Here is a 23,929-nt window from a genome sequence, read left to right on the forward strand (position 1 = left end):
AGAATTCCTTCGGAGATGCTTCTAAATTAAGCCATCTGCAGTCTGTCTCCGCCTGGAGCTAAGAAACTGTAACGGCTTTGGCAGGAGACAGCTCTGCTGAATGGAGCTGAGTCGCTCTCAGGTCAATGCAGGTAAATAAGAGGCGAGCGCCACTGGCCTGCCAGCAGCCCTGGGAGCAGGATGGGCAGGTTGGCGAAGGTGCTGGTCCTGTTTGAATGGGGAGCATCTCAATACATTGCTCAAATAAGGACCAGGTGCCTGCACTACACAGGACATCCTGGGGACGTGCTGGTGAATAAGGCCGACCCACACGGACCCTGCGAGATGGCACAAGAGGCGGCTGCTAAACACACTGTACATGTCATCATTTAATGGCAATTCGTAGCGCTGTGGACTGGGGAATTCTAAGTCCATCTAGGGGCAGGAAGGTCTTTCTAGAGAGGATGAGGGAACTATCCAGGAGAAAAGGAAGGCAAGGATGTTCTAGACGAGAGGGACCAGCCCAAACCCTGAGCAAACGTGGCCAAATGGGAGAGAATGAAAGCCAGTGAGTGTGGCTGGGGGACACAGAGACAAGGCCGGGGAGGTGAGCAATTATCACTATCAATCCTTAAAAAAAAGATTTGTTAGGGACCGCAATCCCCTGCCTGGATGATACCCTTTGCCTCTCTGCAACCAGATTGGAATAAAAGATTCCCAGAAACCTAGGGTTGGAAGAGACCTCAGAGATCAGTATCTCCAACTCTCCCATTATACAGATGGAAAAGCCAAGGCGCAGAGGTGGGAAGTGATTCTCTCAGGGTCTCCGTGGTCCTGGGCAGAGCTGACACCAGGAGCCACTCCATCACCATTTCCTGAGGTCCCCGCCCCTGTCACTGTGGTCCCCATTCTGCCCCAGGGGATCTGGATTCCTGGATCCCATTTCCCAATTCATGTGAAAGCCTCTGTGCTTTTCTCGTCTGCTTTGCATCCGATTGATATCTTTAATTGTGCCTTTGACGTTCATTAATTTTGCTCTTGACTTTGTGGTTTCCTTCTTTGAAGTCTCTCTGTTGTTCTGTTTCCAGCATCTAGAGTTGTCTGCTTAGCTGTAATTGCCTTTTAATCTTTCTTTTTTCCCCTAATATTAACATTTATATAACATAGCATTGGCAACTATGTTTCCCTCTAAATTTTCTTTTATCTCATCTCACAAGTTTTGAGAATATTTATTTTTGTTTGATTCTCTTTTCATCTAATCTCCATCAAATTTCGTTTGGATTTCTTCTTTCGTCCTGAGGTTATTTATAAATAGGGTTTTACATTTCCAGGCAATTTTGTTAGTTACGTCTGTGACTGATTGTCTAATTTAATTTCTTTGGTGCCAAAGTGATCTGTGTGAATCAGATAGATTCTTTGGTGTTTGTTGAGTTCTTATGCTTGTGTGAAAAGTCGGATCCACTTTGGACGGAAAGTCACTGTGTGGAATAAACTGGTGCCATTATAGAGAAGGTGCCCACGTGACCTGGGTTAGGGGATAAGGTGTGGCCATTGCCCCTTCATCTGCATGCTCATTATTTCTCTTATTGAATAGTTACTGAGTACCCACTGTGTGCCAGGTGCTAGGAGTCAGGGAGAATTCAGATAGCCTCTGCTATCACGGAGCCAGGAAACTAGCAATAAAAATACAGTCACCCAGCTGCTTATTTGCTTATAGTCATGCTATTAAAAGAAGTACAGTGACTTCCCTGGTGGTCCAGTGGCTAAGACTCCATGCTCGCAGTGAAGGGGGCCCAGGTTCTATCCCTGATCGGGGAACTAGATCTCACATGCTGTAACTCAGATGCAACTAAGAAAGAAAGGAACATAATATGATGCCATTTACATGAAAAATTTTAAACCTACAAAATGATCCCCTGTGTTGTTCAAGCCTGTGCATGAATCTAGTTAAATAGAAAGAAATTGGAGGAAAGAATATGCCCAGAAGTCCTGCCTGGCCTCCCCTGTGGGAGAGAGATGGGAGGACAGGGAAGCAGAGAGAGCTCCGGTTTTATCTGTTCCCTTTTTGTCGTCTTAAGATGAAAACACTAGGGATGATTTTCAAACTGCATTTTGGAGAAGGAACTTAGGGCCAGAAGTTTCTCCCTCCACACACCCACAGTTTAGAGACTTATTTGTTGGTGATTTGTGTTGGATTCCATTTGAATCCTGAGTCTGGTCTCCAGGGTCATTACCAGTGGTGTGTGACTTTGGCCTGAGCTCCCAGTGGGAGGGGGCTAATCCTTGGGAATGATCTAGAGATTTTGATCACCACTGTCGAGTTCAAAAACTGAGCAGCTTTCCCACAATCCCTCTCACCCTGACACATCCTCCTAAAAGGGGCAGGGGGGCCCAGACTGCTTTCCCAAACCCCTCTCATGAGCCACACAATGATTCCCCAACTGGACACTAAAATCTCCAGTGCCCAGTCTGGGGGCCAAGAAGTCCGGGTAGAATCTGAGAAAAAATAGCTGAGTTAACAACAACAGAAAAAAAAATCTCCCCAAGAACTAAAAAAAAAAAAAAAAAAAAAGACAGCTATAGAGATTTTAGTTTAGTTTTTTTTTTTTTTTTTAAAGTGACAGCCACTCAGGTGACTGGGAGAGAGATTTCACTTTAAAAGATTGAGAGGCTGTCTCCTCTAATGAGAGGTACTTGAAAATTATGGATCAGTCCCAGGTCAGTAATTTCTGTCAAGCTCGGGCAGCTGGAGGTCAGAGGCCCCGTAGAACACAAATCCATGTAGGATGTCGCTGGCGGAAGCGGTGGGTCCTGGACTCTGATGGAGCAGGTCTGCAGTGTGAGCAATTAACAAAGGCGGAAGTCTCTCCTGAGACATCTGGTCCCCTAAATTGTTATTCTACTACAGCTCTAATTTCTCTGTGGTCCAAAAATAGATGGAGCAAGGACACAGGGCCTGACCCGCTCTGCTGACACATGCTGTGTTTTCAGAGAACAGCCAAACCTGGGCTTAGAAAACAAACTTCCTGCCTGCCTGCAACATCTAACGTGGGACCGTGGGGAACCGTGTCAGGTGAAGGGGGAGGGGGCAAGGAGTCGGGACAGGGCATCTTCACTGACAATGGAGGAGACTGATTCTCAGGATGGTTAAGACACTGGCTCAAGGAGACCCAGCTTCTACGTGGCAAAGCTGGACCCGGGAACCAGGTTTCTGCTCCACAGACTGTGAAGTTCTTGAGACTCACTGGGGCAGAAGGAAAGACAGTCACGCACTTGTCTTTGAGCAGGAGAACCGATTTGCTATTTCCAGAAGCCAAACAAAATCTCTAGATCATTCCCAAGGATTAGCTAAGGCTAGTCGGCAGCAGTTGAGATCAAAATTGAACAGTGAATCTGTTTGCCAGATGCTGGTAGATAAATCATAGGGCAACCCCAAGGCAGGGTGTTTGAATTTTCTGAAAAACTCTGGGTTGGTGCCCATCTCTGCTCCTTCCATGTCTAAGTTTAATAGGCTCCAGGTAAGTGAAGCTCCAATACTTATAGCCACCTGATCCGAAGAGTCAACTCATTGGGAAAGACCATGATGCTGGGAAAGATTGAAGGCAAAAAGAGAAGGGGGCGGCAGAAATGGTTAGATAGCGTCACCAACTCACTGGACATGAATTTGAGCAAATTCCAGGAGAAGATCCCCTGGAGGAGGGCATGGCAACCCACTCCAGTATTCTTTCTTGGAGAATCCCATGGACAGAGGAGCCTGGCGGGCTACAGTCCAGGGTCACAAAGAGTCAGACACGACTGAGTGCCTGAACGACAACAGCAACAAAAGTGGAGTCACAGCATCTCACCGGGGAGGCTGAGGACACCCCGGGCACCCCCTCATCTGAGGCCGTTTCTTGGGGCCCAATTATCCCCCTGTTCAGGGCTCCAAAGACAGAATCTGGGCGATGAGCACTCATCCGACTCCAGTGGGCTGCTTTCCCCCAGTTTTTAAAATAGCTTTATTGAGGTATAAGGGCTTTCCTGGAGGCTCAGCAGTAAAGAAGCCGCCTGCAACACAGCAGATGCAGACACAGCTTCGATCCCTGGATCGGGAAGATCCCCCTGGAGAAGGAATGGCAACCCACTCCAGTATTCTTGCTTGGGAAATCCCATGGACAGAGGACCCCATGGGCTATAGTCCATGGGGTGGCAAAAAGCTGGACATAACTTAGTGATTGAACAACAATAACAATTGAGATATAATGCATACACCGTAAAATTCACTCCAAGTATATAAATCTTTGCTGTTCACCTGAAACTAACATGACCTTGCAAATCAACTATACTCAAATATAAAGTAAAAATTAATTTAAAATTTTTTAAAGAAAAAAATAATGTTTTCTCCCAAAGAAGTGTATACATCAATGATTTTTAGTATATTCATAGGGCTATGCAACCACCAGCACAATGTAAGTTTAGAATATTTTCATAATTCTGGAAAGAAACCTTGGGCCCCTAGGAATTGCACACCACTTTTCCCTCCCTCCAGCCCCTGCAACAACAAATCTCCTCTTTGTCTCTAGGCATTTGCCCATTCTGGACATTCCCTGATGACCAAGTCATACAGTACATGGTCTTTGGTGATCAGCTTCTCTCATTCAGCTAACATCCTCAAGCTTCCCCTATGCGGTAGCGTGGCAGTTTATTCAAATAGCCCCTCTAAGGCAGCGATGGCAAGTAGGCAGCGCTCCCCAACATGATGTGGCCACATTCGGTCATAACATATTCTCAGGCTAAATAGAGGCTCCTGAAAAAGTGTGCTGTGATTGATTAGCAAGGTCTGCCACGGGCACGGGAGGGAGAGTGCGCCATGGATTTGCTCTAAGAGATCAAAACAGGGTCTCCCATGGTGACAAGGAGGCAGCACAAAGACTCAGAGCCCCGGGAGAAGACAGCCCTGTGTTCACCTGCCCTGAACTGTCTCTCTCCCTCTCGGGGCGACCTTGGGGCACCCTCACCCGGGATGGCCAGTGGGTAGGGCAGCAGGAGGGGAGAACACGGAGAACGGAAGAGAGGAGACAGAGGGACCAGCAGGAGGCTGGCGAAGGAGCCAGCAGGGACTCCCCAGAGTCTTGTTATTTACAGAGTGGGCCCCCCGCCCCGCCTTGGGCGTAGGTGCAGGAGACCAATAAGGACTAACACACGCTCCACAGTCATCCCACAGGGGATATCCCACAGGGGACAGCGCTACGTGCCACTTAGAGACATTGCTTCTGCTTTTCAAAACCATTAAACCTTCATTTAGGATGCAGAGCAGAGGCCAGAATCGTGCTGGTCGTGGCTTTCCATGGGGCCTGTAAGTAGAGTAAGTTTCCAGTGATAAAGCCTTGAGTGTGGTTCTGAACTGTGCTCAGCACCACATCTGCCCCAGCCTGCCCTTTTGTCCGGCACTCACGGGCTGGGCCAGTGCCCGCAGGCTCTGGGAGTCTGCCTGCCTCGGGGTGCCTCTGCAGAAGTTCCGTCCGGGAGGCCTGGAAGCCACCGAACCATCCAGTCATGTTGGCTCTGCTTCCTGCCTTCTCTTTGAAAGTCCCCAGGAGAAGGGTGTCAGGCCGGGAGCTGGTGTGTGGGGGCCAAATGCAACTCGGGCAGAGAAAGCCCCTTTTCCTCATCTCCACTGGAGCCCCCTACACACACACACACACACGCACACACATGCACGCACACCCCAGGATGCAAATGATAACCGCAGAGCCATCACTTGTGAAGCTTGACAGAAAATAATGAGAAACACTAAATCTTTTATAAGGTCAACACTCGCCTTAGCCGAGCAGCTGTCAAACAAGAAAAGAATTTAGCGCCGGAGCCACGAAACTTCCATCGGCTCATTAAGCCCAACAGGGCCCGGGCCTGGCGTGGCGGAGGAGACGCGGGGCCTTTCCGTTTTGTGTCAGTAATTTGCTGCGGAGGAGGAAGAAGAAACAGCCCGCGCCAAAGGGGCCTGGGGGGTGGCTGGGGAATCGTTAGGACGCCGGGAGCGGCCCCGGCTCCTAATTGGAAGCATTGGGCATTATCAACGGAGGATTTGCCTCAGTTCCCTGACAGCTCGTGGGCCCAAAATGATCGCCCACTTGTCAGTGTAAAAGACCATTAAAAACAAACCATTTTGATTTAATTGGAGGCGGTGCACCGTGGGGCCAGGTGAGGCTGCTTGGTAGCCTGGCTCCCCCCAAGCTGCCGCCCCTCTCTCTCGGTGATGGGGCTGGGAGTGGGGGTGGGGTGGAGGTGGGGGCTGGAGGCGAGCGTTTTCCAGACTTTTCTTCACCTTTCAAAAACTGTCTGAGAAAGGACTGAATGGGAGACGGAAAGAGCTTCACAGTGGCAGCGAGGGCTGTTTTCAATGGGGTTGTCAGCATGCACCGTGACAAGCAGAGCTGCCAGGAAGTGGGGGGGCCTCCCCTTGCCTTTTCAGAGCTCAGATGATGGGCGTCTGCTTGGCACTCTTCTTCTGGGAGGTGGCCCAGAGGCGTCTGGCTGGAGTGGGGTCAGCCTGCGGGGGTGGAGGGCTATCCCAGCTGGACAGGTTCACCCACCCACCCCACTTAGACCTGTCAGGATGCGGATGGTCACGGTGGGGCTCTAACCTGCAGTGGACAGCGGAACTTCCTTTACTTTAAGTGACTTTTGTTTTAAACTCAAGCGAAGGAGGGAGTTAGGGGAGGAGGCGATGTGCTGATGGAGAACCTTTGTGAACAGGGCAGGCCCCAGAGACGCGGGTGCTCACCCTATGGAGGCCGTGGCGGTGAGGATGCCTGGTTGAGAACTGCTCATCGTCTCAGAAAGAGGAGGCCGCTGGCGGCAGATACTGACCTAAACTCCCAATGGGTCCTCCCATCAGCGCAGGGGCCTCCAAGCACACGGAGCATCTATCCGCTTGTAGCTTTCTGAGTCAGAGGGTAGACTCCCCGATGCCCGGGACTGTGCTTTCCATGTGGATACTCGGTATTGTGTGCACTGTGGGTACTTGATAAATATTAATTGGTGCCTGCCAGATCTCAGAGAGGGCTATATATTTGTGTATTAATCTCACCCCCCCTACCCCGGCCCCGCAAGCAGGGATCTCATTTGCTGCCTACTGCTTCCCTGCCAAGACAACATGAGCAGACCACACAGTGCTGGAGAGCATCTTCCCGAGGGCGAGGCGGGGGGGGTCGCGCCAGCCCATCTCTTCATAAACTTCTACTGTTCATCGTGATGAAGGATCAAGCTGGGAGGAGACACCAGATCCCTGGCGAGCACTGAATTCCAGAGCTTCCAATTTTGCTGCTGAGTTTAGGCAATGGGGATTCCTTAATTACTTTCTCTGGAAATTTACCTGACAGTGCTTTCCCAGGTAGCGGCAAGGTGGTTATCCAGGCGCATGGTTCCTCGGTTGACAGATTCTTTGATTTTGTGCTTGGTTGCAAATTAAGTCCTTTGCTGAGCTGTCCATGCAGTGCCCGTCAGCACTTTATCGCTTATTCATACTGGTTGTTGAACAACTCCTGTTGCCAGGGAAGCTGGGAACATACTCAGATGTGTGGTGTCCATGGCTCTTCGGGGTGGGGTACAGGCTTGGTGTTGTCTTTCCCCTTTTTTCTTTTTAGAATAATAAGCTGGAAAAGTCTTCCAGTATCTTTTAAGGAGGAACAGACTCTGTGGTTGAGAAGGCTGATCCTGTTAAGTTACAAATAGGAATATTAGAGTTAAGGATTGTCAACTGGACAGCAAGGACATTGATGCCATATTCCAGACACTGTTCCTGGGAAATGTCAAAGGGCAGGGGACCTTACTTGACTGCTAGGGGTGCCCTGTGGACATTCAACAAATCCTGGCTGGATTATTGGATGGACAGAGGGATGGATGGATAGATGGATGGATGGTTGGATGGATGGATGGATGAATGAATGGGCAGATGGGTGGATGAATGGATGGTTGGATGGATGGATGGATAGATGGATGATTGGACTGATGGATGGATTGTTGGACTGATGGATGGATGGGTTAGGAGCCTGAGATAAGGCAACAGAGTCCTTAGAAATGCCTCTGAGATTCAAATATCCTTAAAGATCCTCTCCATCTTCTTCAGCTAAACCTCTAAGGAGAAGGGGGTTTTTATTTTCTTCAATATTTGTACCCACAGTTTTGTTCAGAAATATGTAGAAAGGCAGTTCCAGTTGACAAATCCCCTGTGACGGTGGCCAAAGAAGAGAATGTAAGTTGAGTGGCAGGCATCATGGCATTCAGGTGACCCATGGTCCCTGCAACACAGGGTCTCACCTTCCAACATTCAGGACTCTGCCTGGAGGAACAGTCCAGAACCAGGACATCAGTGACAAAACAGTATCTTACTCCAGGTATTTGCAGGGCTGTTACTTAGAAGGGGAAGCAGGTGGCTCCAGAGGGTTCCAAAAGGAGAGACACGACCTGGAGGTGGAAGGAGGTAGAAGTGGGCAGAACGTCAAGTGGACCTGAAAAAGAAGCTGCTGTGGACTGAATTGGTTCCCTCTAAAAATGCATGTGTGAAGCCCTGCCCCACAGGGTGATGGTATTTGGAGGTGGTTAAGTTTAGATGAGGTCATGAGGATGGGACCCCCATGATGAGATTAGTGCCCTTTTAGGAAGAGATGCTGGAGTGCTTGCTTTCCCACTCTTTGCTGTGTGAGGTCACAGTGAGAAGGTGGCTGTCCATAAGCCAAGAAGAGAGGCTCACCAGATCCTGTCCATGCTGGCACCTTGATTTCTAACTTCCAACCTCCAGAAATAAATATCCATTGCTTAAACCACCCAGCCTACGGTATTTTTGTAGTAGTGTTCCGAGCAGACTAAGACAGACCTCCGGGGACTTCTCTGGAGGTCCAGTGGTTAGGATTCATGCTTCTACTGCAGGGGGCACAGGTTTGATCTCTGGTCAGGGAACTAAGAACCTGCATAGTGGGCAACATCACCAAAAAATAAAAAATAAAAGACGGACATTCATAAACCTTACGGCTAGTTAACTAACAACAGCCTGCCTCCAAGGGGACGTCCCTTTTGAACCCCTGGCCTGCTTTATGTCAAACACATGAAAGGGCACTGCCTGGCTTGGTAAATATGCACTTTGAACACATCTGTGTAGGAGGAGATGATATTGACCCAGGGAGCTGGGGAGCTGCTTACTGAAAATGCAGGCTGGGCAGCTACCCCAGACCCACTGGATTGGGGGCCCTGCGGGGGGGCAGGGGGTGGACCTGGAATCTACATTTTAAACCTCTCAGAGGACTCCAGGCACAGCCAAGTTTGAGAACTGTTCTTCTAGAAGAGCAGATGGCAAAACCCTGTCCGGCCCAGAGATGCCACTGCTCCATGACCTTGCCCCAGCCAGGCCCTTGCCACGTGCTTTACGTGCACAGTTGCATCTGATTCTGCTGTGATCCCCGCTTTACAGAGGCAGAGGCAGGCTGGGTTCTGGAGCACCAGCGTAGTTTCCAAGCCCCATGGGTTCAGCCCTGTTACTGGGCTCTGTCTCTGCCTTGCACCGTTTGATACAACAAGCTTGAACCCCTGATCAATGGGCTCTTTCCTCTTTAGCCTTGGGGCCAAGCTGGAATTTAAAAAGTGCGCAGGGGGGCTGTCAAGGTCTAAAGGCAATCAGGGCAGTGGGAAGTTTTGTTTATATTGAGGGCTTCAGTCAGCCAGAGCAGGGCCAGCCATGACCCTCTGGACACCTATAAACACCTGAGTTCCTGACTACCCTTCACTTTCATTCCCAGGTCCTGCGTTTGGTCCTCACTCGTCCCTGACCCCAGTTGCAGGTCCTTAGTATTTATCAGCCCTTCCAGGGCCTGAGGCCTGGAGGTAGCAGGCCAGAGGGCTCAGCCACCATCCGCCACCTTTTAACAGCGGCCACTGAAGCCTCCAAGCTTCGATTTCCTCATCTCTGAGACACATGACTTATCCCTGTCACGTAGGGTTGCTGTGAGCATCCACACGACACAAGACCGTCCTTCAGAGCACGCGGGGGAGCCCCTCGGCAGCTCTTGGAATGTGCGAGCTGTTGCTGAGGGCTTTCTGCTGTCCTCTGGGAGCCCCATCTTCTTGGATGTCCTTTCCGCCATGCCTCCAGCCAGTGGACTTTGGTCAAACTACCCACATTGTCTGCACCGCGGAGACATCATCTCCCAGGACCCCTTTGAGCAGAGGAAGGGGAGGGGCAGAGAAAACATCGCTGTTGTGTCACTTCCTCCCCGACGCGTTGTGTGCTCTGATGTCCATGAACTTGGCACCTCCCAGGGTAACCAGGGAGGGTGTGTTTTTTGCTTGCGGCTCATGGATACGAGGACACCAGCCTCTGCATCCATCCTGCCTGACAAACTTCAGTTTGAATGAACCCCGAATTATCTGAGTAGGTGATTTGATCTACGACACCCTCCTGCTGGCCATATGCCAGGCGTCTAGGACCCCCGTTACGCCCGCAGCCTTGGTGCCAAGTGACAGAAGCTGACGAGTGGGGATGTGCAGAATTGAGGGATCCGTGGGAGATGGGGAAGGAGTCCTTCCAGAGGGGGCAGATGTTAACCTGAACGTGTTCTCAAACCCAGGGAGATTCTCTTTAGATCGCGGAGGATGGATTCTCTTACGGATGAGCTGGAAGAAGAAACCGGGGACCTGGAAAGTCTTATCAACTCCCAAAACTCAACATGAGATTCTAGCCATCTCCAGAGATTAGACGTATATAGCTGATGTCAAAACAGGCTGGTCTTAGTCTATTTTCCAGCTGATTTTCAACACGAAATGGCAACCATCTTACGGAGAAACCTGAATGAACTTTTCGGCCAACCCAATATTTTGGCCACCCAGTGGGGGAGGGCGGAAGTGCCTCCTGGATTAAATTGCAAATTCCCGGGTGCTGGAAAGATTACAGGGGCAGCCAGGCTCGGGGGCGGGGGGATCCCCAGGTTTCAGGGCTGTTTCTGGTGTGCTGGCCAGCTCCCGCCTCCCCTACGATGCCTGCCACCTCCCTCCATGACCCAGGTGTGCCCAGACTTCGAGATTTCTCCAGCAGCGCCAGAAATGCTGCCTCTGTCTCCTCTAGCCTGCCCCCGCCTCACCGGCCTCCCCTTTCCCACTTCTCCGCAGGCTCAGAGCTTCGGCTCACCGCGATTTGAGCAGCACTGTCACCTCGTGACCAGGTGCCTAAAAATTCTGCCTCTCTGAGGTGCCGGATTATGCAAAACCAATTAAGCCCCTGCCTTTATTGCTTCGGCGAGTCAGCCTTCCCGCATGCTGATCTGATTTATGATGGAGCAGGAGGTGGAATCTGAATTTAGGGAAGACATGTCAAGAGCATCAGGGCCTCTGAATCATTCTTCCCCTTGCCCCATCTCCCCGTGTGTGACATATTCCATCCCTGTTCTCAGTGCCCTACATGGCACCCTGAGATGATTCTTATTCCAACGCGACAGCGAGGCAGCGTTCTTAAAATACATCCCTGGTGCAGGGGCCTCGGGGAGGGCCAGTCGACCTGGAGTCTGCCCTTCTTGGGTCAGCAAGGAGTGACTTCGGGTCTGGAGACCGTGCGGGCCCTCTGGAAAGAGGGAGGCTGCGGGGTGGACGGGCTGAGAGGCCGCCCTGGGGCTTTAACAGAGAGTTAACCTTCCAGCCTGCTATGATTTGTAAGAGAGCTTAAAGGTGGGAAAGAAAATCCTTTTCTTAGATTCAGCAGCTTCCACTAATCAGCTGCATCTCTGGGTGTCACTGCTTGGCTGACTGCTGAATTTTTTTTTTTTTTTCCCTTCCTCGCTGTCTCCTGTTCTATTAGGGAGTCAGGGGCCCAGGAGACCCGAGGCAGGGTTAGTCTTCCACAAAGAGAGGAGTCTGATCCCAGCGTTCAGAGCACACGAGCTTGTAAATCAAACTGTTAGCTTAATAGCTTGGGCCATTATTCTAAAGCAGTGGGGCTGAAACCGAAAGCCAAATGAAAATATAGTCAATTTGTTCATACTTTAGTGATTGAATGACTATGTAATGTCGGCGGGGTATCGGGGCTGTAGCGGGCTTGGTGGGGGAGAGGCGGAGGGTTCAGGTTGGAGCAGAGACCCCGAGATGCTTGGGCAAATCCCCCTCTAGAGTGGATCTTGGCAATTATAACTCAGACGGGCATAGAGGTCCAGACTCCACAAGTCAGCCACCTTCTTGGCTGGAGGAGAGTGCCGGCCTCTGACCTTCAGGCCTGATGGAAACCGCTTAGGGGAGACCAGGCTTCGCCGGCAACTCTGGGAGCGCTCCGAAAGCCGTGGAGAGGAACAGAGCTGAGAGGGGCTTGAGCAGAGGGACAGGCACCCCGGGAAGGACGTAGAGTCCCCGCCCTTTAAAAACACTTAAAAAATTATTTTATTATTCCCATTGCTATTTTATTTATTTTCATTTTTTTGGCCTTGCCATGTGGCGGGATCTTAGTTCCTTGACCAGAGATCAAACCCGTGCCCCCTGCATTGGAAGCGAGGAGTCTTAACCACTAGCCCACCAGGGAAGTCCCTAAAAAACATTAAAAAAAAACCTAACTGGCTTTGTAAAAGTTACATGTACTCACTGTAAAAACGGAAACTGCAGGAAAGAGAGTCTGAGAAAATCAAACAGCCTCCAGCTCACCCCAGGAATTACTGCTGCTGCCACTTGGGGACCCCCCTCCCGGACATCTGTTCTGGAGCACCGACCCCACGTGACGGATGGGTGCCTCCATTCAGACAGGGTCACATAAGACAGGTTCTTTCCCCCAATAATATGTAGGCCAAGCAGTACTAAACCAGGAAAGTATGATTAAAATGCCAGTAAGTAGAGGGTAAAGTCAATATTTTCAATGGTGGACTTCCCCGGTGGTCCAGTGATAAGAATCCACCTGTCAAGGCAGGGGACACGGGGTTCGATCCTTGACCCGGGAGGACCCCACACGTCACAGGGCAGCCGAGCCCAGGCACTGCAGCTACGGAGCCCACAAGGGCTTTAGAGCCCGCGCTCGGAAACAAAAAAAGACAGCAGGGTGAGAAGCCCATTCACTGCAACCAGAGAGTTGCCCCCCACCCTGGTCGCCACACACAACGGCGAAGACCCAGCACAGCCAAACATAAATAAAATGCATTAAAATGTTTTCAGTGGCTGTGTAATATCGTGATGCTGTACATTGTCTCTGTAATATCTGTGTAATGTGTCCCAACATATACTTAAGCCAGTACTTGGCCTGTGACGTCTCCAGCCTTTCACCATCGCTGTCAAGACCACCATAAATATAGGGGGCACCCCACTCCTTCGTCTTTGGTCCTTTATCATTAGTAGTCTTTTTGTAAAAGGGGATAAAACCGTCTGCTTTTCTTGATTTAATACCAGGAGACCAGAGAATATATGGTTCAGATTGGGTCGCTTTTGAGAGCAGAGGGGCACTTATTAATAATTCTGCCTCCCAACCGGCCCCAGGGAGGGCTGTCCTGGGGAGCCAGACCCCCTCCCTGCCCAGGGACACCCAGGGAGGCTTCCACAAAAGGCCGGAGAACAGGCTGGGCCAACTGGAGTGTGCACGGTGTTGGAGGTTTTGTTATGGGGGGCTCATCCCTACCCCCAGACTTGGGGCTTTGCCAACTCAGGTTGACATCCCCCCAGCATTTCAGGCTGAGAGAATTGGACGCCCAGGGCTGGAACGTCTCCGAATTTCCCCATCTAGCCGTCCACCTGCACAGTTACGTGTCTCCACCAGCCGTCTGTCCACCTTACTCTTCGCCTGTCGCCAGCAGCCCGATGGAGGCATGCTGTCAGCGCTGAGAACAGGGTCTGACACTCAGGGATGAAGTTTGTAAATGAATGAGTGAGTGGACGAGTGAGTGGGTGAGTGGGTGATCACCAGGACCATCCTCGCGGCAGCTGCCATTTTTGGCGGCTTGATACGGGTCGGTGCTCTGCTAAACACTGGGCACGTGTTCCCATCAAACACTCCCAGCAGCTCTGCCGACAGGCACAGGCCCATTTTACAGAAGAGGAAGCAGGACCTTGGACAGGTCAAGCCACACGCCAGGTCAGGAGTGGTGGGGTCACCACCCGGCGCAGGTCTAGCCGACCCTGGAGTCACGCACGCACAAACATACCGCACCGCCCCCGTCTCCTGCTCTGCTGGCCCCCAGTGCACCTCGTGGAGGGCAGAGACAGCCCGGCCAGCAGGAACAGAAGGTGCAGGCCCCAAGCCCAGTGGTGCCCCCACTCAGGGACGAGGCGATGAATTCTTGTCCCTTCCCGAGAATGAGGGCCTGTCCCAGTTCACCCCAGCTTGGGGTCTGCACGCTCCACGAGCCCCATGCTTCCTGCCATGTGGCTGCTTGGTCCTGGAAGCTGGGGTTGGAAGAGACCCTTAAGAACCAGTGCCCCACCACCCCATTTTCAGGTGGGGAAACTGAGGCCCAGGGAGGGCCAGCCACTGGCCCAGGCCCGGGGGCTGGCTGGCGGCTCGTCGTGAGCATCCTGGCAGAGAGGCCACTCGCCAGCTGTCGGCCGACCCTCCCTCTGGGCACTGGCTGTCGCGTGGCGACTGCTGGCTGCACAGCCCAGGAGGAAGCCCTGGAACTCGTGTGTCTGGAAAGGGAGCCCCACCGAGGGGTGCTTCTGCTCTGCTCCCTCCCGCGGTCCCTCCGGGCTCAGACGGGAGGGGCCCCGAGTGGCACTGGTGGGGACGGTTGGGTGGAAAGCCAGCTCGCTCCGTACTGACCCGGCCCGGGAGCGCCCGCGCCCTGCCTGCTGCTTTTCCGTGTGAAAGGTGTTTAATTATTTCTGACAGAGTTCAGCGTCGACATCTGTTCGCGAGCGGGGAGAGTCCATTTAGGTTATCCATCACCGTGACAGATTCCACTTTTTTGGAAGCGCCTTTTCCTTTCATAATGGGGCCGGGTGGGGAAGGGGGGCAGGCGGATCAGCACAGACACGAGGCACAAAGACCTTCCCGGGGCCCCGACAACAACCAGCACCCCCTCCCCGCCCCAAGGGAGGAGCAGCTCTAGCCACGACTGGGTCCTGACCCTGTGGGTCCAGACCCTGCCGGTGGCTGCTGGGCTGGCGGGCACTGGGACGTTTAAGTTGGGAAGGGGGTCTCACAGGGCCTGTGAAAGGCTATTCGATTCTGTCCTCCTGGGCGGCACTGGCCATCCAATCGTCCGATGCTTCACTCATTCTTCCCACAAACACTTACTGGTCACCTGTTGGGTGGCTCAGTGGTAAAGAACCCACCTGCCAATGCAGGAGATGGAGGAGACCCAGGTTCAGTTTCTGGGTGGGGAAGATCCCCTGGAGGAGGAAATGGCAACCCAGTCCAGTGCTCTTGCCTGGGAAATCCCATGGACAGAGGAGCTTGGTGGACTACAGTCCATGAGGTCCCAAAAGAGTGAGATACAACTGAGGAACTAACATTGAAAGTGTTAGTCACTGCTGGGTGTCAGGCCCCATGCTGGGCTCCTGGGACCCAGCGGGGACGCAATGGACGTGTCCTTGTGGGCTCACACTTTACTGGGGAAGATGGACATTGAACAACGAGTGGCCGTTAACAAATGAATTGCAGTGCAGCTAAGCGCCTCAAGGGGGCAGAAAAGAGCCCAGTGGTATCAAAGAGGGGACCTGCCCGGGCGGGACTGGAAAGGATAGTGTCCTCAGGAGGCATCACTGCCCAGCCACCCAGAGAAGAGGCCCTGGACCAGGCAGGAACCCCTTTCTCTCAGGGCAAGTTCCTTCCCCTCTCTGAGCCTCAGTCTCCTCATCTGTAGAATGGGACCTTTGCATCTATGAGATAATGAATGTCTGGCACTTGGGACACAGTAGGAGCTCAGGAAGTACTTTTCACTGGTGGTATTTCCCAGCAAGGAGGGGGCTGAGTGTCTCGGCAGTGGCGGCAGCACCCTGGGGCTCTTGGAGCCTCTACGGGGCTGTCCTGGCTGGTGTCCAAGGACCAGCCCTGCTGAGATTCCTGTGGCTGAACTTCCAGAGCCCATGAGCCTCCCCGGGGAAGATGAGAAAACACCCTGTAAGCCCAGGTGCTTGTGTTTTATTCTACTTCGTGTTATTTCAATGGCACTGTGGGTGCCCTTGAACTTGGGCCTGGCCTGGGTTCCAGGTCCAGCCGCTTGAAAATGAACACCATCTCTGCCAGTCCTCCGCAGAAATCAGGTAATGATGCTATGTGGAATAATATGTGTAAATGACTCAGCATGAACACAGGGCTGGCATCACAGGTGGGTGGCCCTGTTCCTAACGGGTTTTTACAACAACAGTCTTAAGATCAGAAGAGACCTGTGCTCAGTTGAGTCAAATCCCCTCTCTTAGACTCATTGGAAAAGACCCTGATGCTGGGAAAGACTGAAAGTAGGAGAAGGGGGCAACAGAGGATGAGATGGTTGGATGGAATCATCGACTCAATGGACATGAGTTTGATCAAACTCCAGGAGCTGGTGATCGTCAGGGAAGCCTGGAGCGTTGCAGTCCATAGGAGAGTAGAGAGTCGGATATAACTGAGCGACTGAACAAGGAGAAGAAATAGAACTCATTTATTTCTGGATTTCTGCTCCTGCTCTGGGCCAGGCTGTGGGGGTACCTGCGGGTGAGACAGGCCTCCTGACACAGAGGACTCTGTGTTACTTGGGTGGGGCGTGTTGGACAGGGAGAGGGGCCCTTTCCTTGCTCCAGCAGGGTCAGGGGAGACCACCTGAGCCCTTTGTCCATTGCTTTGGGACCTATGTGTGTGCTTAGGTACTCAGTCGTGTCTGACTCTTTGCGGCCCCCTGGACTGTAGCTCGCTAGGCTCACCAGTCTGTGGAATTCTCCAGACGAGAATACCGCAGTGGGTAACCATTCCCTTCTCCGGGGATCTTCCTGACCCAGAGATCAAATCCAGGTCTCCTGCATTTGCTGGCGGCTTCTGTACCATCTGAGCCACCAGGGAAACCCCTGGGAACTATAGGTAGATTTAAAAGCAGAGACGAGGGGCTGAGAGGGGCTGGGGGTTGGCATTGTAGAGCAGAGTGCCAGCAGTTTATCTCGTGCCCAGGGGCCTATGGGTCCCATCCCTCCCTGGGCAGGGTCCCCAGGATGTCTATCCCCCCGCCCCACCACGGACATCAAACATCAGGAAAATCAAAAAAAGAAGAGTGAGAGGAAAGGCGACAGAAAGAGGGGCCAGAAAGGAGGCTACGGGCCAAACGCCTGAGTGTGGAGATGGGGCAGGAGGGATGAGGGCGAAAAGAAGGAGCCTGGGGGAGGCGAGGGGTGCTGCCCAGGCTGGACGGGGAGCGGCAGTGGGCCCGCAGCACACCCCGCTCCCCTGCGCTGCGCGTGGCCCTGCCCGTGTGTGCGGCGACGGCCCAGACTGACGGGCGGCGGGGCGAATGGCCACTGACATATGCTGATGGCGGCCACTTGGGCAGGACATGGGCGCCGCATCAAGGGCGGCAGGCAGGCCTCGCTGGCAGCCTGTTTGGTTGCATTAGGCTCAGGAAGGCACGGCCCCCTTCATTGTCTACATCGCAGTTTAACTCAAACAAGCGGCTGGGCCTGGTCTGGCCAGGAACGCGGCTTTGTGTGGCTGTCTCCCTGGGGCCAGGCGCGTCCCTGGTGGCGCTTAGGAAGGGTTCCAACATGTTAGCTCTTGGTAGCATTGCTGTTGCTGTTGCGCCAGTCGAGGGGCAGAAGCCCTCAGAAGCCCCTGCCTAGAGGACAGGTAAAGAACAGAAAGCAGGGCATCCGCTAGGTGCAGGGCAGGGGCGATGGGGGCGGGACTGACCTTCTGGAAGTGAGGCATGTGCCAGAGGGCGTCCAGCCCCACGGGCGGCTTGTACTTCCTCAGCTGACTGCTCCGGGTCTCATAGAGCTTCCCAAGGATCACCTGCAGGGCAGAGAAAGGCTGAGGCCCGGTGGTGACTGGCTCCTGCAGAGGCCGGAGCCACAACGACAGGGCTGGAGGGCCTGGGGCCAAGATTCCTGCTGGGGCAGCCCCGTGGGGCCCTTTCCCCCTGGTTCCCGCCCTTCTCCCAGTCTGATTTCAGGGGACCAGGTGGATTCGGGGAGGGGACCATGGGGTGCAGAGAGCGTGCTGTTTTGGTTTCTGGTTCGACCCTAGAACTCTCTGGGTTCTGGAAGGCAGCTGCCTCAAGGGCAGGGACGTGTCCTCCTTAGCTCAGACAGCCCTGGTGGTTACCAGGGATGCCACCAGGTCTGAACGAATGAATGATTTGACGGGGCTGTTGCCATTTCTGGGAAGCAGGTCCTCAGCACGGTCTGCTCGTGGAAGAGAAAGGAGGACTCCTTTGAGAGGAGGAATTAGAGGGCTCAGTGGAGAGCCCTCGAGGTCTCTGCGGGTGCGATTTCAGAGCTGCAGAGGCAGTCCAGCTCCTCCTTAGCTGCACGCCCCGTACCCACAAACAGATGCTGTGAGCCTATGGTTAGGGACCCATAGCTCATGGGGTCTGCTGTGGACTGAACTATGTCCTCTCCAAATCCATAGGGTGAAGCCCTAGCCCCCAGTGGGGACTGTATTTGGAGCTGGGCCTTTAAGGAGGTGATTAAGGCTCAGTGACATCAGAGGATGGGGCTGTAATCCAATAGGACAGATGTCCTTATACGAAGCGGAAGAGACACCAGGGGTGTCCATACAGGAAAGGCCCTGTGAGGACGGGGTGAGAAGGCGGCCGTCTTCAGGCCGAGGAGAGAGGCCTCCAGGGCAACCGAGGCTGCCACCTCCACCTTGGACTTCCAGCCTCTAGGATTTCTGTGGTTTAAGCCACCCAGTCATACGTTGTCACGGTCACTCCAGCAGACTCACCCAAGGTCCCCGGCCCCCAGTTGCAGGATCAGAGGGGACTCTGATTCAACGTGTGCCCCTGGGGAACTCCATGCACAGTCAGACCTTAGTTCACAGCTGTGACCTTGTCAGAACTCAAAACCTCCTAGGGGAGTTAGCAGACAAATAGGGGGCTCTTGTTTATACCTAGAGCTAGAGAGTTGGAATTCTACACCTGGAGTGGGTGAGCTGGACGATGCGCTGGTACCCAAGTGACCCAAAGAGCATGGGCCACTGCAGAAAGGGGCATGAGAGGGCGACACAGGTCAGATGGTGCAGCCAACAAATAAAAGCTGACCTGAATTTAGCTGAAGACACCACCACCCTATTGAACCCCTTTTATTTTACTTTTTCTTAAAGATAGCATCTCTTTATTTTATTGATTTATTTTTTGGCCAAGCCATGTGACACATGGGATCTTAGTTCCCTAACTAGGGATCAAACCAGGGTCCCCTGCATTGGGGACATGGAGCCCTAACCACTGGGCTGGCAGGGAGCCCCTTTTATTGACTTATTTTGTTACCCAATTATATTAATTTTATTTAATGTGTCTGTGGATAACTTCCAAGCCCCTTGGATCAACTCTCCCCTCTGCTTCCTAGAACAGCAGCTTTGAAACTTCATCTCAAACCAAAGCTGAGAGGCTGCCTCACTAGGGCTTAGTGAGCCGGGCTTCAGAATTAGGAGGATGAAAGTGAGTCTTAGCGCCTTTCTCAACCTCAGTTTCCGCTGCAGAAAATGGGGTACAGATGCCTAGCAAACAGGTTCTTATAGGATTTGCTGAGTTAGCTTTGGGCAGAGTGTCTGGTCCTCGACGATTGCTCACTAAATGGAAGCCAGTTTCCAAGAATTTCGTTTGGGGTCATCACCATCCAAAACCCAGCACATCCTGAGCTGCTAAGAGACCAGTTTCTCCTAAGATGGGAGCAATCTGACCTTGTAAATCAACCATCTCATCAACCCTAACAGCCTGTGTGTCAGCCCCTCCGTGTTTTGAGGGTCTGGGTATTCGTAGCCCTTTGATAGAAAGCATCACAGTCACAGAGAATCTTGGAACAGAAGAACTCTGTGGTTGGTTTGACAAGTGCTTTTTGAGTGCTTACTATGTCCTGTGAAAGTGTTAGTCACTCAGTCGTGTCTGACTCTGCAACCCTGTGGACTATAGCCTGCCAGGCTCCTCTGTCCATGAAATTCTCCAGGCAAGAATATTGGAGTGGGTGGCTGTTTCCTTCTCCAGGGGACCTCCCGACCCAGCGATCAAACTCGGGTCTCCTGAATTGCAGGTGGATTCTTTACCCTCTGAGCCACCAGGAAAGCCCCCTTCTATGTCCTGGGAAGCCCTGACTATGTGCTGGCCCCATTCAACCTGACCCCCTTTTTTGCCCATCAAGGTCATTGAGACCCCAGTTTGGATGGCATCACTGACTCAATGGACATGAGTTTGAGCAAACTCCGGGAGACAGTGAAAGACAAGGAAACCTGGTGTACTACGGTCTACGGGGTTGCAAAAAGTCAGACACGACTGAGAGGCTGAACAACCATCACAGCGGCGAGCCACTCAAAGCCACAGCCCCCTGAGCTGCACCAGTCCCTGACCAGTGCTTGGGGTGGAGCCGCTGATAGTGGGTGATTACAGGCCAATGCTTTGGCCAACCGATGTGAAGAGCTGACCCCTGGAAAAGACCCTGATGCTGGGAAAGATTGAAGGCGGGAGGAGAAGGGGACGACAGAGGATGAGATGGTTGGATGGCATCATCAACGTGGGGGACATGAGTTTGAGCAAGCTCCAGGAGTTGGTGATGGACAGGGAAGCCTGGCATGCTGCAGTCTATGGGGTCCCAGACTGAGTGACATGACTGAGTGACTGAACTGAACTGAACAGGGTTCTCTGTTGAAACAGGAGGGGCACTGGCTACGAGACTGTCTCTAGATTCAGGAGATGTGTCCTCGGAGGCTCCGGATTCCATGGACCTGTGGCCCTCTGAGTTGTTGTGAAATAGCTGCTAATTAAGAACATGACTCTGGCCTGGAGCTCTCAGTATGAAGTAGCAGCATGTAACGGTAATGCTCCCTTGGAAAAAACTGGTCGTTACCATAGTGAGCTCTCTCTTGAGCTATTAATGAATAAACTAGTCACGGACTGCTTTTAAATTATTACTACAGAGACTTCCCTGGCGGCACACTGGGTAAAAATCCACCTGCCGGTGCAAGGGATACGGGTTCGATCCCTGGTCCGGGAAGATTCTACATGCCAAGGAGCAACTAAGCCCGCATGCCACAACTACTGAGGCTGTGTGGGGCAACTGCTGAAGCCCGCGTGCCTACAAGAGAAGCCCCCACAATCAGAAGCCCATGCACCACAACCAAGAGGAGCCCCCACTCACGGCGGCTACAGAATGCCCACGTGCAGCGATGGAGACTCGTGCAGCCAAAACTAGAATTAATTAATTAATTAAAAATACGTTATTGCAGTGCTCTGCTCTAAGTGGTTGTCTCTGACTTCCGACTCTCCCCACCGCTGAGAACAGTCCAGAGGGGCCTTAGGTGGAAATCAGTCTTCCTCTCTAGGGGCTTAAGCCAAAGTTGAACCTGGTCATCACCAAGACCCTTTCAGCACAGCACTGAGCAACTCGATCGCCCAGTCAACACCCCGCCTCGCCCACCAGCAACAAGCAGGCACAGGGGGGCAGCCTCAGGCCTTGCCCCTCCGCAAGCCTCCCCTTCCCTCCCCTCCCCTTCTGCAGTCAGCATGGTGTTTACCCGCAAGCCTCCCCTTCCCTCCCCTCCCCTGCAGGGAGCATGGTGTTTACCTTTTGCTTTTTCTCCAGTTTAATGGCTTTCTGGGTGGCCTTCTGCTCCTGCACCCACAGCTGCTGGTACCGATGCTGCAGCAGATCAAAGAAGGGGGTGGAAGGCCTGTGGGGAAGAAGGCAGACGGGTTTGAGGTCCGGGAAGGGCCAGAGACCCCCCTCTCCTCAGAGGCTGCCTGCATGACTGTCAGGCCTGCGGGGAAGAGTGCCCTCCCAAAGGCTGTGAGAGCCTCTTTCTGGCTTTCTGCAGCCATGGACGAAACGGGTGCCTTCTGTAAATCATTCAATAAATGCTTACTGCCCACCAATCAAGTGCTGGGCCTTATATGGTGACAGACTCTATCCTCGACCAGATTTAAGACAGACTCCTCAGACCCCTCCTTTCCATCAGGACTTGTCCTTGGGACCTATCTTTGGCTGGATGAAGTCAGCCTTAGCAGAGAACCTTGCTAAGCCAGTCCCCTCACCCCTCATGTCTCATCACCTTGGCTTGCCTTTACCAAGAGTCCTGTTAAGGCATTTTTGTGAGAATCCCCTACCTACCCTTGAAGTCTCCCCTTCGTAACTTGCCTTCCACTCTGCTCCTTGGGTAGAAGTTCCCATTCGTGTTGTATTAAGAACTGAGTCCAGCTCTATCCTGAGGTCACTTTCCCCTTTGAAATAGTACTGAATGAAATCTGTCTTTATTGCCTTCAGCCTCTGCTCTGATTCTCATTGGCAGGGGTCTCCAGCCAAGGTGCACATACCCTGCGTACAGCATTTTGCATACCCCACTCCTCACAACACTGTGAAGTGGGTATTATTAATACTATCACTCATCCTGCAGCTGAGGGGGTCAGGTCCCAGAAGAGTGGGAGCAGGGCTGTGTGTGAGGCTCTCTCAAGGCAACCTAATGGGTGATGAGGGAAAGAACTTTCCAGAAGAACCAAAGCTAATAAGACGCAGGAGGAAGGACAGAATTGAGGGGAAGAGCATCGTTACCTTGTGACTCCTAATGAAATAATGGATTTAGGTAATGAGCGATGATGAGGTAGAAGGCTGACGGGAACTTCACAATGGATGGCTCAGGCTGCAGCAGCTGAACCACAGGATCAATTTGTTCTTATTGTGATAAATGTGCAAAACATAAAGTTTACCCAAGCGATCAATCTTACCATCACTGAAAGTGACAGACATGGGGCCAGGAATGATTTTTATTTATTTGGCTGCGCTGGGTCTTCACTGCAGCATGCGGGGGTCTTCACTGCAGCATGCGGGGTCTTCTGAGGCAGCGTGTGGATTCTCTAGTTGTGGCAGGCGGGTTCAGTAGTTGCGGCAGGCGGGCTTTGTTGCTCTGCAGCACGTGGGATCTTAATTCCCCGACCGGGGATCGAACCCTCGCCCCCTGCATTGGAAGTGCAGAGTTTTAACCACTGAGCCTCCAGGGAAACCCCCTGGCTTCGTGTTTTATACAGCCTTCATGGTGGTATTTAAAGTCTTGGAAATTGTTGTCGGCCCTTAAAAATTGGGAGATTTTACATTAAAAAAAAAAAAAAAAACCAGCTTTCCCAGATTGTCCTGAAGATGTATATGTTCTAATCACATAGGTCTGCCTTCCTACGTGGCAACAGTTGGCTGGAGCTGAGTATCAGGTGTCATTTAGCCCAAGTCCTCTCTCTTCCCTACTGCACTCTACTGCCTGCTGGACCCCTCCAAGCGTTGGATTTTGTGGCCCCAGAAACAGACACAGAGCTGGACTGGACCCTAAACACCCACCCCCATCTCTCCCACCCTCCAGGCGGAATTCTCTGGGACCAGGCTGACCTGGGACTCCTTTCGAGTGGCGCTTCCTCGGCTTTGAAATGCCACTCGAGCTCAGAGGTCTCTTTCCAGAGTAGCCTGCAGCGCATCTACAAACAGTGGCTCTTTGTTTTCTGGTTCCTTTACCCCTGCGGTGACTTTTATTACTTAATTATTACACACCCCATGCTTCTGAGCAGCCTAATTTATAGCCGTGCTTTCTAATGACGCGAGATGCGTAATCTCGCAAGATCTACCCCGAGGCCTTTCACAACAGAAAAGCTATCTTCCCAGCAGCCTCCTCTGCCCACAGCACCGCAAACCCACCCTCACGGCCCTCCCACAGCCTCGCTGACCGTCTTTGTGTCCTGTTTCGGCCAGCGGTTCTTATTGCTGGAAAGAGGCAGGGGCGGGGCGTTGGAGCAGAAGAGCTGACAAAGCTTGTAAGTTACAACAGCCCAGTCCCGACTGCCTGCTGGTGGAGGTCCAGCAGATTTTGCCCATTTTT

General features: G+C 52.5%; 1 protein-coding gene across 2 annotated transcripts in view; it reads right to left on the minus strand.

Moving 5' to 3' along the window:
• Positions 1–23,929, minus strand: part of CFAP77 (cilia and flagella associated protein 77) — a 150,888-nt gene that overhangs the window by 6,395 nt on the left and 120,564 nt on the right. The window contains exons 4-6 of one of the 2 annotated variants that reach the window (XM_027966239.3): positions 21,643–21,748; positions 17,777–17,878; positions 3,948–8,424 (exon numbers count right to left, since the gene is read on the minus strand). In XM_027966239.3, the coding sequence (XP_027822040.1) occupies positions 8,374–8,424; positions 17,777–17,878; positions 21,643–21,748 (259 nt within the window). In that variant the 3' untranslated portion in view covers positions 3,948–8,373. Of the gene's footprint in view, positions 1–3,947; positions 8,425–17,776; positions 17,879–21,642; positions 21,749–23,929 lie in introns of those variants that run through there. The other variant, XM_004007129.5, reaches the window with a different exon arrangement.

The sequence above is a fragment of the Ovis aries genome, chromosome 3 (genome assembly GCF_016772045.2).
Source record: "Ovis aries strain OAR_USU_Benz2616 breed Rambouillet chromosome 3, ARS-UI_Ramb_v3.0, whole genome shotgun sequence".
NCBI lineage: Eukaryota > Metazoa > Chordata > Mammalia > Artiodactyla > Bovidae > Ovis > Ovis aries.